Source organism: Camelus dromedarius, chromosome 16 (assembly GCF_036321535.1).
Source record: "Camelus dromedarius isolate mCamDro1 chromosome 16, mCamDro1.pat, whole genome shotgun sequence".
Lineage (NCBI taxonomy): Eukaryota > Metazoa > Chordata > Mammalia > Artiodactyla > Camelidae > Camelus > Camelus dromedarius.
In genome coordinates, this window is record NC_087451.1 from 38,835,234 (window position 1) to 38,853,700 (window position 18,467).

General features: G+C 44.1%; 1 protein-coding gene and 1 long non-coding RNA gene across 2 annotated transcripts in view; one reads left to right on the forward strand and one right to left on the reverse strand.

The window, feature by feature from the left end:
- Positions 1-1,754: 1,754 nt before the first annotated feature.
- LOC116157800 (uncharacterized) lies at positions 1,755-7,387 on the reverse strand. Its single transcript, XR_010384578.1, has 3 exons — positions 7,170-7,387; positions 5,942-6,108; positions 1,755-3,714 (listed from the first exon to the last, which is right to left on the reverse strand). It is a non-coding gene; the product is annotated as an uncharacterized LOC116157800 (long non-coding RNA).
- Positions 6,231-18,467, forward strand: part of PITPNC1 (phosphatidylinositol transfer protein cytoplasmic 1) — a 212,178-nt gene continuing 199,941 nt past the window's right edge. Inside the window, exon 1 of the mRNA XM_031468910.2 lies at positions 6,231-7,179. Coding sequence (XP_031324770.1) covers positions 7,132-7,179 — 48 coding nt within the window. The 5' untranslated portion in view covers positions 6,231-7,131. The remainder of the gene's footprint in view (positions 7,180-18,467) is intronic.

Genomic DNA, 18,467 nt, shown 5'->3' on the forward strand with positions numbered 1-18,467 from the left:
ATGCCTGGTTTGTTTGAAGACCAGAATGAGTAAGGGTGAGAGTTACAAGAGCTGAGGTTTAGGCAGTTTGGCCATTAGAAGGACTTGATTTTTAATCTGAGTGAGATAGGGAGCCAATGGGGCTTGGGGCAAAGGAGTGGCATAAGCTGGTTTACATAGTAAAAGAATCACTCTGGCTGCTTGCTGTGTGGTGACAAGGTTGGGCAGAAGCTGAGGGGCTAGTTAAAACGTTATTGCAATAATCAGGGGGAAAATGATGGGGTCTTGGATGAGGGTGGAGGCAGTAGAAGTGGTAAGAAGTGGCTAGATCCTGGATATAATCTGAAAATAGAGCTCAGATAGGACTTGTTGGTTTTGAGGGGAGAAGGGTCAGACATGCCTGCAAGAATTTTGGCTTGAATCTCTTTAAAGTTGGAGTTGCTGTTTACCAAGATGGAACCAATTTGGGATGCACAAATCAGAGGGAAGAGGTTGGGGGCCGGTTTTGGATATGTTAAGTTCGAAGTGCCTATTGGATATCGGAAGTGACAATGTTGAGATGACAAGTAGATGTACCTGTGTCAAATTGAAGGGAGTCATTTGGGCTAGAGATTTGAAGTTAGGGAGCATTAAATATTGAAAGTCACAGGGCTTACGTTACAGAAATCTTCCTGAAATGTGTGTAAAATATTTGTTTGTGAAGTATTTGTTTTTATAAATTGCCTGTTTTAAAGGCAATGGGAGAACTTGATTTTTCCAAATCTGTTGTGAATCATTTTGTAAAGAAAAATATACTGTATTTTATCTTTTGAGTAAATCTGTTAGTCTTGTGTTGGAATTACTTCACGTCAAGTGCAGTTACATCAGGTGAATAAAGTCCTACCTGAATCATTATATTCATTTACTCTTGCGGCTGTAACAAATAGCCATGAATTTAGTGGCTGAAAACAACAACGATTGAGTCCCTCGCAATCTAGAGTCTGGAAGTCTGCAATCAGTGTCAGTGGGCTGAAGTGAAGGTATGGCAGGGCCATGTTCTCTCTGGAGGCTCTAGGGGACAGTCTGTTCCTTGCCTCTTCCAGCTTCTGGTGGCTGTGGACATCCCTTGGCTAGTGGCTTCGTCACTCCAGTCTCTGCTCTCATGGTCACATTGCCTTCCCCTCTTCTGTGTGCATGTGTCAGATGTTTCCCTGCCTTTCTCTTACACAGATACTTGTGATTATATTTAAGGCCACCAGATAATCCAGGATAGTCTCATCTTAAAGTCCTTAACTTAATCACATCTGCAAAGACCCTTTTCCCAATAAGGTAACATTTTCAGGTTCCAAGGCTTGGGACCTGATATCTTTGGGGGCCACTATTAAGCCTAACTATAGTCATCTAAGCAACTTCTAAACTGGGGTTTTCATATGAATGGTTACATACTGTTAATTGCAAACATAATCCTCTCTTCTCTCTGGAAACATTTAAATGTTCCACAAAAAGTCAAATTCCATGACGTCTCTGTGGCACTACATAGCTAAGAAATACTATTTCTGGATTTGTGTTGACATCATTTGATGATATTAGGTCAAATAATCTTTGGCATTAAAGAGCTGCTATAAGTTATGGTTGCACAGTTGCCTCCTCTTTAAGGGCAGGCACTCAGGATCAAGGACAACGTCTTTTTTCATCACTAAAATTTCTCTCCAGTCAGTATAGGTTACATTCTCTCATAATTCATCTCAAAATATTCTGACCTTTTGCCAATTTCTGTAAAAATAGACAATGCAATAAAAAGTGAAACTTTGACAACATTTATTACTAGCTCATGTATTAAAAAAAAAAAAAGACAAAACCATACATTTGGCCATGGAACATACAGGTTTTTTTCCTACGTGAGGCAATATATGCTACATCATTGTCAATTAATTTTTATTTTATGAGCATTTACTGTACAGCTATAAGCAATTACACATCAAAGGCATTCTCTGTATTTAATAGAGGCCTGATAAATGGGTCTACACATAAGAATTGCCTTGGGACTTGCTTTGTGTAGTTTTATGAAGAATGAATTTAACATTTGCTTAGTATCTAACAAGGTCAGACACACAGGTGTTAAACACAAATACACACACAAAGAGGCATACCTAGACATAGACTTTGCTGGAATTAAATAACATTTGAAAAAAAAAATTAACTGCAAAGGATAACATTTGATTTTCTAAAATCACCCTTAAAAATAGGGTGGGCATGTCAAAAGGACCCAGGAACCAGCCTGGAAGAGCCACCAATGACCAAAGCTAGAACAATCTAAGCAACAAAAATAATGTACTAATGAATTATAACTCAAAGTACAGAGGAAATATGCATGAGTCCCCACTGATATGAGTAAGTAATTGAATGAATACACAAATGAGGGACAAGGGACAAATCTTGCAGAATACCACACTGTATATGTAGACACTCTCCCCCAGGAGGTGGGGCTCACTTCTGCTCCCTTGGGTGTGGGCTGTGCCTAATGACTGGCTTCCAAAGAACAGAGTATGCAAAGAGAAAGATAGACACTTCACAGTGGAAATACTTGGCAGACATTGCCTTAATCAAGTGATCGATGTTAGAGTTAAGCCCTTTATCAAGGGCTTTGCTAATAGAAAGCATAGCATGGGAATGAGATGTGGACACTGTATATCACAGTGATGTAACAGTTTTCTTTTATTCCTTGCCTCCTTAGCCCTAATTTTAACAAATTGAAAGTCAGTCTCTTCAAAAGTTTCTTTCAAGCAGCTAAACATTTAGATAACATTAATGAATGTCACACTAATGTAGTAGTTCTCCACTGCAGGAGTTCCCCCTTACATACCCAGCCCCATATTTGGCAATGTGTGTGGGTGGGGAGGGTTGCTACAGATAGTCAGTGTGTAAAGACCAGGGATGCTGCTGAATCCTACAGTGACCCCCCCCCCAAACAAAGAATTATCTGTCACCAAATGTCAATGGTACCAAGGTTTAAGAACCCTGAACTCAAATATGCAGACATCTAATAGGCCTTTATCAGGTATCTACAATACCTCTCACACCAGGCTATATTTTCCAGATGACACAGTAGGACATGGTCTGTCTCCTCAGGAAGCTTACCATTGTGTTGGGGAATTAGAGGAGAGGTGAAACACTTACAGTACAGTATATGACATTTTATATATAGAGGCTACACTGGCATACAAACAAGAGCCAAAATGAATAGTCCAGATCAGTGTTCTGGGTTGTCTAGAAAGGTAAAGAGTTGTCTAGAATGGCTCTGTGTGGGGAATAAGACTCTCAATGAGCCTTGACACATTTCTCTTTCAAATTCTATTTAGAGGTAGGTCAGAACCTTACAGTTTTTTCTCACAAACTGAGAAGAGGTTTCAGTGTGAGGGAGGGGCGCATCATCCTTATTCCGGTGAGGATAGTGGGTTGAAAAGCTCCTCAGATGATTGATGTAGATGTGCACCGCCCCATCTCGCGTTCTGAGAACCCCTGCCTTCATAGGGTGTCACCCATGTGAGAATATATGCTGTCATAGACATGTGTCGGCTAATATTCTTTTCCTTTTGGTCGTGTCATTCCTCACTTGGAACTTTATTCTTCGTTTCTCTTTTTGCTCTTTGTGCCCTACCCGCACTTTTTAATATGTGATGATCGGTAACTGTAGAGTGTAGCATCCATGGTGATGATAGCAACACCTTCAAGGCTCTTTGGAAGTGGATGACTCCTCTGGTTGAAAAGAAACAAAGATTCAGTTCTCGACAGACTTGCTGACGAGGTGACTTAGAACATTGTAAAGCAACGTGTCTGACCAGTAGATGGCGCCCTACTCCCTTTGTGTGAATGAGTGATGAACGAATAGGCTCCCCCTTTGCCCTCCCCTCCCCCAAGCGCTGTTGTAGGGAAAACCAGTCGGTTCCCAAGTCCACATCTTTTATTTATTTTTTTTTTCCGAATCGTTTAAATCCATTGTCTTTTCTTCATTCTCTTGTCTAATTCAGACCCTCTCCACGTGTCTCCTTTAGGATTAGAGTAATAACCTCCAGCCTCTGGGATCCTTCTATTCTAACCTATCCAACACACTGCCATCAGAATCACTTTCCAAAACACAGACTGTCAGTGCCCTGCTGAATAATGGTGTGTGTGTGTGGGGGGGGGGGGTCGGAGCAGGGAGAGGATGGAGTGAGGGAGGACTCCCTGTGAAGACAGGGGCAGAGGCAGGAGCAGAAGGGTCAAGGTAAGTGGAAGCTGTAAGTTCAGGCCGTCTCTGGCCAACAGATTTTTCTCATTTGGCTGGAGTAGGCCTGGGGAAGGGTGGCGGGGCTACAGGGAAAAGGTAGATTCAGAACCTTGGTCCTCCTGCCGAGGAATTTTAACTTGCTCAGTAGGCCACAGAGAAGATGGCAGGATTACAGCTGTGTTTAAACAAAATTAATGTGACCAGGCATGCGGACTGAGTGGAAAGAAAGAGTTCAGTGAAGTCAGCTTATCAGAGGAGAAAGGGCAGAAACATATATGTGATAATTTGTAGTTTGTGAAATTCAGAGTAGTTCCTCAACCATAATATTCATCAGTAAAATACTTAGTTACAGAATCAATGTCAGGAAACATCTAGGAAGCCAGGAATATGTCCACATATCCTGATGTCCTGTGTGCATGTGCATGTGTGGCTAGCCAGGACATTCCCTAGCTGCCTCCGGGAAGAGCTTTGAGTGCCAGCAGTGAAGCCACTACACTTGTTTTCAAGTAGGAAGCAGAAAAAGGAAAAACAGCTTGCGCTTTCTCTGAGTATCACAGGCTTTCATGTGTTATTATTCAGAAGTACAGTGTCAGATTTAGATTTTCCACCTCGAGGAATTTGGTTTAGCTTTAATTAGTTGCTGTGAATGTTTCTGAGCCAACTCTGGGAAGCATTTCTCTAGAAAACAGTTTTCACTAGAATATAAGCTGGGTGGAGGGTGTCATTTTTCTATCAGCCTTTGTATCATGTTCACACAGTTATAAATGCTCTCCAGCCATCTGGATGATTTTAGCCACAGCCCACCATAGTTATATTGGTTAATTACTTATTACTCATAATTTAAAATACTGTAATGTTGAGGCCACCTGTAGCACCATCCAGAGTTCTGTGAGTAGTGGCAGGATTTTAGAGCACGAATATTTTTTCTGAGAAAAGATGATGCTTGCAGGTTCTTCTGCAAAGAGGCAACGGATGCATTTTTCATCCAGCAACTTTTCAGAAAAACAAGCTTAAAAATACCAGACAAATGAAAAACAGACTTCAGCAGTTACATGCAGCTTCCTGAGTAACTGAAGAATGTGCCTCTTGTGGTTAAAATGAGGGAGCTGTTTAATATGGATGAAATACCAACACTCCAGGCATTTTCATTGACATTTCACTGTGACTTTTTGAACTTAGGAGTGCTGACAGGAAAACTTCTTGCTGCCTGGCGAAGTCTGAAGTCAGACTGAAAGTAGGGCCAGCAGAAGTAAAAGGCTATGTCCAGTTCATGTTCCCTCTGGTTGTGTCTTTCTTTCTTTTTTTTTTTTTTCTTTTTTTGAATTTATGTAGGGTTTTTTTTGTTTGTTTGTTTGTTTGTTTTTTTTAGTTTTCTTGGGAGAGGGGCGTAATTAGGTTTATTTACTTCTAAAGAAGGTGCTGGGGATTGAACCTAGGACCTCCAGCATGCTAAGCATGTACTCTACCATTTGAGCTAGACCCTCCCCCCGCTCTATTGTGTCTTTCTGTTCGGACTTCGTTTTTATTCACATTGTTGCACTTTCCAGTTTCTGAATTCCTGCTCTGCAACCAATTAGGAAACCAAGCAAGGATTTGTTCACCTGCTCCCAAATCTCATCGCCTCTCCAGCGCTGGGCTTGCTTGCTGGACCAGTGAAAACGCTCGTGGTAAGCATTTGTAAAAACCTTTCCTAAAGGTCAAGGAACACTTCTATACCTTGGTTCCAGAAGCCACCAGAGTGGCTGGACAGAGCACTGCAGCAACTGGGGTACAGTTGAGAACAGATTCAAAGGGTAAAGGAGCCGAGGGGAGCCCCCTTTTCCAATCCTCCTAGCGCCGGCCGGGCTCGGCACTCCGGGACAGCCCTGCCGTCTGGCAGCAACCTGGGAGAGACATGCTGTTTTGTTTAAATCCTCCACATTCTTTGCCTTTTCCCCATTGGCCGGATGGGGCTACCCTCCCCGCCGCGGCCGCTGCTGATGTCAGCCTCGCTCGCGGTTGCTCCTCCCGCACCCACCTCCCCGGCCCGAGGCACACTGCAGCTCGGCGCCGACTCTCCGGCCCCGGCGAGGTGGCTGCAAACTCGCGGGCACGCACGGCGCTCGGGGAGCCCAGGGACTCGGGGGAGGGGAGCGCGCGGAAGGCGCCAGCTTCCTCCCGCCCGCCCCTCGCAGCCTCGAGCAGAGGTTGGAGGAACCCCGGGCCCCAGCCACGCCGAGCTGAACGGCCGCAGCGGCGGCGGCTTCCCTTTTCTCTCCCAGGGAGCCCCGGAGCACCTCGCGGACCGGCCTTAAAAAGAGCTGGAAATCTTGTTTACCGCCCGGGGAGCGGAGCCCATCGAGCCTTTGTCTGGAAAGTCAGCATCTCTCGCTCCGGCTGCAATGTGTTCCTGGTGACACTAGCCTTGGGCAGACCGGCCGCGGCCGGAGAAGAGGGGAGGTCCGCCAGGTTCAGATCTGGTTTCGGAGGCGGATCGAGCGGGTGACTTCGGTGCATTCGTTTTAATTTTTGGAAATCTCTCTTTTTTCCCTCCCTCGCCCGCCTCCGGGCATATCCTGATCTGGCGCCCGCTCCTACTGCCCTGGGCTGCCGATCAAAGCGGTTTCCAGCGGGTCTACTTCCCTCCCTGCCTGACTTTGCAACACCGCGATCCAGGCGGATCGACCTCCGCGAGGAAGGAGGCGGGGGAGCCGAGAACACTCGGACCCAAACCTTGACATGCTTTCGGGCGGAAAGGAGGAAGCCAGGAGCTGAGCGCACCGCCGGGGTTGCTTCGCTGGCCGGCTCTGAGCGCGGAACTCCAGGCGCCCTGCCCTGCGTCTGGGCGGCAGCCTTGTTGGTCTGGGGGCGAACCACCCCCCAACCCCCGCCGCTTCCCGCCCCGGGGGTCCGCGGCCGGCAGGACCATGCTGCTAAAGGAGTACCGGATCTGTATGCCGCTCACCGTGGACGAGGTAGGCGCGGCGCCGGGCCCGGCCTCGCCGGCTCCCGGCCCCCTGCCCCGGGTCGCTGCGTCCCCCGCCGCTGCCTCCCGGTTGGCAGGTCCACTGCGGACGGCGGGGAAACCCTTGTGAAACATTACCTCCCAAACCGGGAGGCTGGAGGGGGAGGAGGAAGGGGAGTTGCTGTTTCCACTTGTCACACCAGCAGGGAGGGCGGCGATGAGCTGGGCGGTGGACTCTAGGTGGGCTCCTTGGGGTTGCTGGGAATCAGAATGCGCCAAAAGGAGGGGGTGGCCCCCTCCCTCCAATGAGAAAATGAATAAAGCAAACCTAAGAGCCCCAGGTGCGTCCTGATAGAGGGGGCATCCCGTCCTGGTGTGGGCCCAGGCTCCCCTCCCGCCCTTCGCTAGAAGGTTGGGGTGCCGGAGAAGCCCTTTGCCATCGGAATCTGGAGGCCCTGGGCCCCGCTGGGAGCACCCCGGAGCCCTTGAGGGTGGTCCGTTTGGGCCCAGACCCTTTGCCATAGCCACCAGCCTGGGCGCCGCTCCCGCCACCCCCGCACATCGAGGCTCCGGGACCTGGCTTCGACCTTTCGCTAACCGCCTGGCTGGGAAACTTTCTGCGTGTCTTGTTTCTTCCGCCGCTAGGAGAGAGGTTTGCGGGCGAGCCGAGAGCGGCGAGGGCTGCGGCATGGCCACAGGGGGGCGCTCCAGCACGAGGGTGCGGGCCCGACCTCTGCTCTGGGGTCCCACCGCTGCAAGGAGAGCTTCAGAGGGGCGAGGGGCGAGGGGCGGGGGCTTGTCCTAGGCTCATCCTCCGCGCGCTTCTCAGGTTCCTTTCTCCCGATCCAACCCCCCTCCCCCCAGCCAGCAGCAAGCTCCATCATTCAGGAAATGATGACTCAGTAAGGATTATTAAGGCCCCGGGTTCCCTTTATTCCCCCTATGCCTCCCTGTCTTTTTGGTGATTTCACAGTTGCTTAGCGCCTGTCCAGGGACAGCGAGGGAGCCTGAAGCCAGTCGAGGCAGTTTGAAACCTACTAGTGTGGTTTGGTGTGGCAACATACATGACACCGGCGACCCAAACCGTATTTATATTTAAATACAGTGCACTTAATCTGCCAGATGTGTTACTGAGCCACTATGTGGAAGGGGCGAGGTGCTTTGGGAGAGAAAAAGGTATTTAACTAAGAACGTGGTTATGCTTCCAAGGAGCCTGCCTTCATTTGTCATCTGGAGCAAGTGTTAAGGCAAGACACAGATACAATCCAAGGCAGGATCAAAGCAGGTCTAAGTTTACAACACGTATCCCAGGGACACTGGCTGCCAAAGAGAGAGAGATCAGCCCCGACCCGAAAGATAAACCGAGCAGTTCGTTAGCTTTAGAGGAGAGAGCGTTTGAGCAAGGTCTTTGAAGGATGGATGCCGTGTGGGTAGGCAGACTGTGGAAATCAAGTGCAGAAGCAGCAACCTCTATATGGAGAATGGGGGAGGCGAATGAATGAATGGTTAACAGGGTGTTTCTAGAAAAGGTTAGATCTTGCCATCCCTGGACCGCTGATCTGGAGTAGTTCAGCTTGAAAGTATGTAAGCTTCTACTCCACCTCCTCCTAATGACTTTATTTACTGAGTGGAGTTTGGGATCTAGAGGCAATGCTGGTACTGCATGAACTGCCCCCAAATGCAGGTGATAGATACGAAGATAACCAGTTCTAGAGTCTTCTAAACTCCCGACGAAAGTTCTTTCTTCTGGTTGGTTCCCTCCTCAGGCTTTCTTGAACCCTCAGGCACTGCTCTTTCTCTCTTTTTTTTTTTTTTTTTTTGGTACTGAAACACCCACAACTTTGGGGTGAGGTAATCGCATTTGAGTGGTATAGGTGGAGGCCTTTCCTTTCTTAATTGGCAAATGAAATAGGACTCGACCTGTAATATAATGTATAATTGTAATTTAATTAATGTAAAATGCATTTGGACCAAAACATGATTCAATGTCTGTAAGGTCACATTCTGAAGTAGTTTTCTTCTTTGTTAGAGAGGCAGGGGTGCAGTTTAGATGGAAGTTTCAGATTAACCAAATCAGATGATGGATGAGGAATCTAGGCCCAGTTTGCCAGAGGTTAGACCCCTGAGTCTGAATGGTCATAAACCCCACAGTGTCCACCATCCACCTTTGCACTATGTCCTGACCTTAACACTGAAAAGTGGGAAGCAACTTCAGTGTCTTCAAAGAATACAATTACCTTCGACTTAGGTAGACTTTTGGAAGCCTCACTTTTGCTACAATTCGTGCTTTGCCTTGGGCCTGATCCGGCCTATGTGGAACCTTTCCAGGACTTGTTTCTGTTTTAACCACCACAGTTAATTAGTAGCAATGTCTATACTTTTAAAAATGAGGCAGATGCCCTTGTTTTGGAGAGTCGTCCAAAGAAGCAACACTATATGTCCATTCTTCTTCCCTGTCCTTATCCCATTTAACTCCTGGTAGAGGGGACTATAAGGGGAACTGTGTGTTATGTCCACATTTTGCAGATGAGTGAACTGAGATTCCCAAAGGTTAAAGAATGTGCGCCAGGCCACACAACTTGACTAGTTAATAGTCAAGCCAGAACCCGAGCCATGGTAAAACCCGTTAGTATTTGTTTCTCCCTACTCTGATCTTTGCCTGTTACTGATATTTAATCCAGCAAAATGAAAAAAAAAATTATTGAAAACAGATAAAGTCAGCCCAATCAACTAAATGAAAAATCAAAGACCTTTTGAATTGATTACTGGTACTGGTTTCTACTATTTCTCTCAACTTATTTTAACATAAAATGTTCCCTGGTTCCAGGAAAGAAGAACAGCTCTAGGAGATAAAGCAAATAAAGCGGAATTACAGTCTAGATCAGAGTGTTGGTGTTTTATTTTTTAGAGATTAATTTCAGAGTAAAGAATTATAAGAAGTAACATCTCATAAATTAATTTAATTTAAAAAAAAAACCCACTTCATTGGACTCGTCTCCTCATTTGCGTTCAGTGTTGTCTCTGAACTAAATATAACCCCATTGGAAAGTTCTAAACAGTAAAGGTCCCTGGGGACCAATAGCTGGCTATGAAGAGACAGTTATCATTGTCTTCATTTGAAACATTTGGTGATGTAGATTCCAGAATTTTAGACTTGGAAGGCCTATTAGAGTTGGTCTATAGTTGAACCATTTCATTTTGTGGAAGAGAAAACTAGCGCTACAGAAGGTTCTGTTCATGGCCCATCTCATAACCAAGGGCAGGGTCTAGTCCAGAACCTGGAGCAAAGCTCTTTTGCTACAGGCTAGGGGTTCCCCCATTTCTTCCCGCTCTGGGATTCCTTGCTGGAAGGAAATATTATTGCTAAGCCAGATGTGCAAAGCAGGATGCTAAGCTGTTTTCAGTTGGAAGGTGGCTTGGAAACTGACCTTTAGGGGTTGTCAGCTGATTGGAAGGTGGCCAGGGGCCCCTCTTTGAAATTGCTTTTGTATAATAAGTCCACTGGTTTTCCTTAGATTGTATGTTTATTTGGGGTGGCTTTTGGATGTGTGACTCAGTGGAGTTTATGGTAGAGTCCAAGGCCCTTCCCTCCCAAGCCGCTCCTTGGTGCTGCCACTGGTCCCAGCATCCTGGTCACAAACTGCATCTTCAGGACTCTTTGGAGCACAGACTGACCACCCCTCCCTGACAGTAAGGTAAGCATCTTCCAAGAGCTAAGCACATCCTAATATGATCTAAGGCAGGAACTTTTTCTATTTCATTGCTTGCTTTGGTGTTAAAACACTTCCTGTTCCGACTGCATCAGCATTAATGTCTGGGATTTATTTGTGGTCTTTAGGGATTTGATACATAACGAAAAATAGAAACAATCCCCTCCCCTCCAAGAAAAGAAGAAAGAGAGAGAAAGAAAAGGAAAAAAAAAAAAAAGCCACCCAACTTTTTAATACAGAATAGTATGTCATTCTTTGCCCTGGCAGGGAGCCAGTACACTTTATCCAGGCTCCCCCGAGTCCCCAGAGAATTTTCTTGCGCACATTTCTGAGAACAGATTTGGGATCGGGGTGGTGCTGTCTCAGGAATGACATAAATGAGGATGCCAAAATACCCAGCAGTTCTCCTTTTTGCTCCGTTTCAAAGGATTTTTGTGAAATGCTTCTGGAAACCAATTGTGACAAAAATTCTTTAAGGAAAGAGATTTTTAGTTTGATATTTTAATTGATAGTTTCTGTACCAAGTGATAACCTCCTTGGATAATCTCATAGACCTTCTCCAGGGTTCCTCATAAACATAATTTTGGAAAGAATGAGCACTGTTTTGATTGTTTTTTGGTGTTTTCTTTTCCTTTTTCCTGACTGTTAGCCTAGTTGGGAGGCACCAAGGCCAGGGTTATGAGTGATTTCTGGGCAATTCTGTAGCCTCTCTTGCCTGATTCAGAGTCAGGGAAGAGCGTTCCTCATTGCTGCCCTGCTACCTCGCAAAGCTCCCTTCTCCATTGTAAGGGGCACGGGGGAAGTGGGGGGCAGGTTAATGGATCAGGACAAACCTTTCACCACTAATGGAACAGACAGCAAGGAGCAGATGCTGTCTTCCTGGCCAGTCAGTGGAAGTGACTTTGTGGAAGAAGGACACTGCGTTTCCCCTTTGATCTGGGTGTGAATGCCTGTCGCACGAAACTGATTCTGGGCCTTGAAAAACAAAGTGCATACCGTTGTTAACAAAACCCTAGTTAAAAGTGGGTAGTAATTAACTTTTTCTTTTCATTATAAAGGCATGGAGCAAGTTCATAAGGCTCTCAAAAATCAACTGAAAAACCCTGTATCTGATTAAGTGAGAATTACCGATATTTAGGGGAAAGCAAGGCATCTTTGTTTCAGAAAGTCTCTCATTTCAGGTGAATGGAGAATCCTATTTTTAATAAGTAGTTTTAAAAAATTAATATATTTTCAACACTCAACCTCTTCAATACCTCTTCCTTGCCCCAGAGTATCAATAAGGGAAGAGTGTGTTTGTGTATGTGTACGTGTGTGTGTGTGTGTGTGTGTGTGTGTGTGTTTAAGGCGGAGGGTTCACAAAGATGTTTTGTTTTTTTAAATAGAAAAGTCTGTGCACAGTGACAGGCAGTAAATGTGTTTTTCAGGGGCAGCAATTACTGGGAAAGTACGTTGAGGTTCATTGCTTTAGCTGCCTGAGTGAGGCCACAGGTGCCCAGCTGGCCTGTGTGGGCCCTGGCCTGCTTTTTGTTGCCTTGAGGTCTGTATGGTCAAGTAACTCTGAAAACTTTTTCTGAAAACTATCTAATACTTCTGCCTCTGTTCAGAGAAAGAGACAGATATAGAAACCAGATGATTTCTAGCAAGAAGTCAGGAAGGTTTTACATATCTTTAGCAAATTCAGCTCACTGGAAGGGGAAAAAAAGAATTTCAGATTGCAGACTGCCAACTGCCTGCCCTCCATATCTCATGCTTGAAATCAGGAATTTTGTGGTATTCCCCAGTGGAGATTTTTTTGTAGAGCTACATGGCAGATGAAGTCCAAGTGTGTTACAACTATTAAAACTGGAAAACACATTGTATCTGGAAAATCTAAAGTTTGAAAAACTAATCTTGGAAGCTTGACTTCTTATACCATCCACCCTCCAACTTACAGAGACTTACAAACAATTCATATAAATAGGATCTCAGGGTTGCACACCTCCAGGGGGCGCCATTTACATGGAACCCAATGGGAATTGTGCAGTGTGATAGCCCTGCAGCTGACCAACTGCCTTTGTCAGCCCTTTTAAGCTCCCCAGCCCCTAGTGCTGTCACGTGTTAAAACTTAACAGTTTGTAGCAAACTTGCACATTTAAAGTGGAAATGTTACCTCCTCAGAGACATCTTTCCTGACCACTCCATATAAAATAATTTTTCCCTAGTGTATACATCTATCAAAATTCATCAAATTGTACATCTGAAATATGTGTAGTTTACTGTACAGGAACCACACCATAATAAAGGTGTTAAAAAAATTTCCCCCTATTCTCTATCTTTGCATTTATTTATTTCCCTCATAGCATTTATCTTTTTTTTTTTTTTTTTGCATTTATCTTAATCCGTACTTATTTGTTTACTTATTTATCATCCACCTCCATCACTCTTTTCAACGTGTGATCCACATAAGAAATTACTGACAAGATCTATTACCTTATTTTTCTTTCATACTAAATCTTTGAAATCTGGTGTGTATTTTCCATTTTGCAGTGCACTTCAATTCCCACTAGGCACTTTGCAGCGCTCAAGGGCCCCATGTGGCTGGTGGCTGTCACATCCAATATAGGGCCACCTTGGGTCTGGTACACAGCAAATGCTTGCTGAATGAATGGATGGGAAGAAGCTGAGGAAAATAGGAACTTTTTAGGAAAGCTGACCCTAAATGTTTTCCTTCACACTGTTTAAGTTTTTCCCTTAAGTTTTATACCTATTGAAATTTTATAAACTAGAGATTCTTTTGTGTTAAAAAAAAAAAAAAACTCCCTTATTTTAAAATTCCAAAGTGATATGCCTGAGAAGATATGAGGCCAGTCATTCCTGGGAGTTAATGTAATCAGTCTTGCCATCCTCCTAATTCCTGGAGGAGTGTATTCAATATTTATTGCTGTATAACAGATTTTTGCAAACTTAGTGGCTTAAAACAATACCCGTTCATTATCTCACAGTCTCTGTAGGCCAGAAGTCTATATGACTGGCTTCTCTGCTCACAGTCTCACAGGGTTGAAATCAAGCTGCATTTTCTTCTGGGGTTGAGAGTACTCTTACAAGTTCGCATGGTTGTTGGCAGAATTCTGTTCCTTGGGGCTGCAGGACTAGTCCTCCTTCTTGCTGGCCACCAGCTTGGGGCCAGCTCTTAGAGGCCACCTGCTGTTTCCTGCTTTGCATTCTCCACAGTGTGGCCGTTTCCCCTTCAAGGCCAACAGGAGAGCATTTGCTGCAGCTTTGAATCTCTGAATTCTTGTCTCTGATCTCTACTCTTTTGCAAAATGACTGGCCTGATTAGGTCAGGCCCACCCACATTTAAGGGGAAGAAACAGTACATATACAGGATGTGCACACCAAGGAGTGAGGATCTTAGGGATCATTCTGACTACCATATGGAGATTAGCTGAATTGAAAGTTTCCATTGGAAGAAAGAAGAGGTAGTTATTTCTTGTATCTGGGAAACTTAGGGATCTGGAGGGTGCAAGTTGGCACTCGGGGACGGCATAAAAGCACTCATATCACAAATACCTATTGAACTCCTCCTGTGTGCCAGGTGCTAGGTCAGGTGCTTGACCAGTGCTAGGGATGGAGCAGCAAACAAGACAGACCATGATCCCTGTCCTCTTTGAGCTTTGAGAAGTTTCATTGCCATCTTAAAATAGATTATGGTGATGGTTGCACAGTTCTGTGTAAATATATTAAAAACCATTGAATTGATACATACAAATATAGTTCAGTAAAGCTACTTTTTTTTTTTTTAAAGAGAGGTATCTATGGATTTTTTCCAGCAGAATAGACATCTATGTTCAGAGAGCGAGCCACTGGCAGAATTTGAATTATGAGTATGTACACTGAAAAGTTATGGTCCCTGGACTCAAGAAGATGAGTCTGGTTATCCTGAATTTAAGTAGCTTTCCAAAGGAGGTTTTTCTCTTCTGCAGCAGTGTGGGACAAAAGTCTGCCAGATTTGGACCAGAATGACGGCAGTTTAGGTCAGAGTTTGATACTCAGGGGGAGAAAAGTAATCACAAGTTGAATAGCTGCCCTAAGGCCACCTGCAGGGCTTTAGGGTACTGGGGGACATTCACTGACAGATTTCACAATCCTCAGAAACAACCCCCACCCCAGCCGCCCGGGACAGAGACTGACGTGGCCATCATCCATGAAAGGAACCGTAAGTACCTGGTGGCCTTTCTGGCTGTGGCTCCAGGTCCATTCCTCTGCTTTCTCTGCACATTGAGTAGGAAACGATGTGTTAGCAGAGTGAACCCTAGAATACGCGTTCTGGAGGAGATGGTTCCTCTGCCTTATTCATCTCTGGCAGATGTCCTTAAGACTTTCCATCATGGGCTTTATTATAAAGTAGGCTAAATGACCACTTAAACCATGTGTCAATGGTCTCTGTCTAGGATAGCAGAATCATATCCCATTAGGCTGGGCAAGTCTCCCAGGATGGCAGAGAGTTAGAAGGAACACCCTCCGCACAGGACACACTGCCTTGGCCACTGGCTTTACTCATGAGAGAGAGGAGTCTAGGGTCACCGCCACTTCCTGGCTGACCGCCTGAGCTACGTTATATGATGCTGTTTGTTGATTTAGAAACACGAAAGCCAGAGCTCACCAAGGTTTTGACATCAAGTGTTAAAGTGACTCATTCTTTCATTTCCCAGCTCTGACAAAAGGGGACTACTCTTAAAACTCCTTTTTAGACTTAGTCTACGTTGACTCATCCATCTAAACAAGTAGCTAACGTAAATTCTTGATCAGATTTATTTAATGGTTCTTCCCTTTTTTTTTTTTGCTTCTTTCAAAGTTGGGGTGAAGCATGGCCTTCCAGAATTCCTGTTGTTCCTGAGCAAAGGAAAAAACCTCTTCTTTTAATTCCTTTAGAATTATATCTGACAATCTTTAGGGTGTTGTTTCTTTCCCAGAATGAATCACCTAGAGAAGTTAAGATTGGCAAACAAATGTAACTTGATGACAGCCTATAATAATGTTATTTAAATACCTAATGTAAGCAGCTAATCTCCAAAGACCACTCCCTGCTCCATGTCACACACACACACACACGCACACGCACACACACACACACCATTTAGGTCTGATTATATTTGCTGTATTAAGGTCAGGTCCAGGTGTTTCTCAGCACTAGTTTGTGTGTTTTTATACTCCAATTAACTAATCTTTGTATTTATTCAAAAGAAAATTTATCAGCTGGGGAGTGAGAAGTCACCATTAACTTGGATGCTAATGTAATTAAGTTGTCAAAGCCTTCAGATGCATCGGGTCTTCCTTGCTGGATTATTTGTAGCTCCCAAAAGCTTTTCAGTAGTTTCTAATTTTAACCATCTCTTCAATATTTTCTAGTTATAACCATTGTGGAGGCATCTATTTATTTGTTCTTAAAATGGCCAAGTTTCACTTATCTCTCTGGCAAAAGTGTTTCCAACTTGCATAGACAGTTTATAGTGGCAGTGAAGGTACCTGTTAATGATATTGTGCCCACACTTCCTGAAAAGTATTGTGGAGGACTAGGCAGTGCGGAAAGAGCACCTAGGAAGTGCAGGGTTGTGCTGTTCATTTTGCTTATCTGAGCCATCTCCATTTTCATGTCTTACGCAGATTGTGAAAGTTGCTCACCCTGACTCTCGATCACAGCAGAGAGGAGCTAGGCAGTTACCCTGTGTCACAAGGTCTTGGCTGAGTGCAGCCTGGCAGTAACCTTGCTTTTATGTACATAATGAAATAGTCAGGACTATGTGCCTCAGCAGCACATCCCATGAAATATTCTGTTTGGAAAGTAAGTGTTAAAAAAATTTAGTTTCTGTTTTATATGCTTGGATTGGTTGCAGTCCCATTCCACATACAAAGGAGGGGAAGAGAGAATTACATCTGTTGAGTGCTTTCTTGTTTATTTAGTCCCTGTAGTGGTCCTCTGAGTTGGATATTATCATCCCATTTTACGGATGCTTGTGTGGCTAGTAAGTGGGAGACTTAGACTCATGCCTCGGCTGATCAGACTGCAGGGCCCAGGCTCTTTGCTTTCCCAGCTCTGCCTTCCCTAGAATCCCAACGCTGGAAGAAGCATTAGAGATTATTTAGTTCTGTCCCAGCGTGCGCGCACAAACAGACACACACAAAACCCAATTTCTTAAAGACTGAATAACTTGTTCAGGATTATGGAAGGAAATAATTGGGGGAAAACAGTTCTCCAGTTAAGCTAACAGAGTGGTCCATAAGTTTTATTTCCTATTGAACAGTTTTACCCAAGTATTAAACCAAGTGACATTCCTCAGTTTAACTTTGATAAATGAATCATACTTTTCTTTGAAAATAACTTTTGTAGCTCATGCTCTAAAAAGAGAACCACCTCTACACTTTGGAAAATTATTCCTTTTAATGGCAGCAAAAACCTTTGGCTTCACAGACATCATCAGCAGAGATGTTCGCTGCTGAGCACCCGTGGGTTTCTCAAATTAGTATCTGGAGAGAACAATGGGAACAGACAAGTGACACCATGTTTTTGGCATATTTAGTTGAAAACAACTTAAAACTCTTCACATGGAGGTAAGCAAATTGGAGGTTATGAAAAACTATCAAAATGTATTATTCGGCGTTGTCTGTTTTCCCTTCCTGCTGAGACGGCTGCTCTTTGGAAATTTGTGTCTTACCTTTACGAGCACTGCCTCCAGAGGCAGTTTACAAACCTCATGCACAAACTAATATTGTTCCTCTGTAGTCACAGCTCATGTGGGCTCAAATAAAATTGTTAACTTGATAAGATTATTATTTTGAAAATAGAGCTATGAAAATTTTTTTTCAAAATTGAAAAATAGTTCTCCAAAGACATTCACCATTACCAAGAATGTTAAAAATGATGAAAAAATCCAAACAAAGCTGCCCTAAGTTCCACAGTGGAGATTCAGAGATGTTTTGCTCTGTGTCAGCACTATTGAAGTAAACATGTAATCACCTAAAATGAACTCTGAAGGGGACCACACTTAATTGGATGTGTGTATTCTGGTAAGTTTTTTAAAATAATAATTTTAAGAAATTATGGTAAAACACATATTGCATAAAATTTGCCATCTTAACCATTTTTAAGTATAGAGTGTGGTGGCATTAAGTACATTTACATTGTTGGGAAACCATGACCACCAACTTCTTCAGAATTCTTTTCATTTTGCAAAACTGAAACTCTGAGGTTTTTTTTTTTTAATGGAGTTACTGGGAATTGAGCCCAGGACCTCCTGCATGCTAAGCATGTTCTGTACCATCGAGTTATACACACACCCCCAAAACTGAAACTCTTTATCCATAAACAATAACTCCCTATACACCTTCCTCCGACCCATGGTAGCCACCATTCTACTTTCTGTCTATAAGGTATCTGATCTCAAGGTATCTGGTCAGCTTTTTTTCCTTTCCTTTGAAGCATTGGTTATATTACCTTATCATTAAACTCACACATCATTTCCTGAAACAAACTCAATAAAACTTAATGGAATCTAACTAGAATTTTTTTCCCCTGAATTCTGCCTTTTTTTCAAAGGAGGAAAATGAT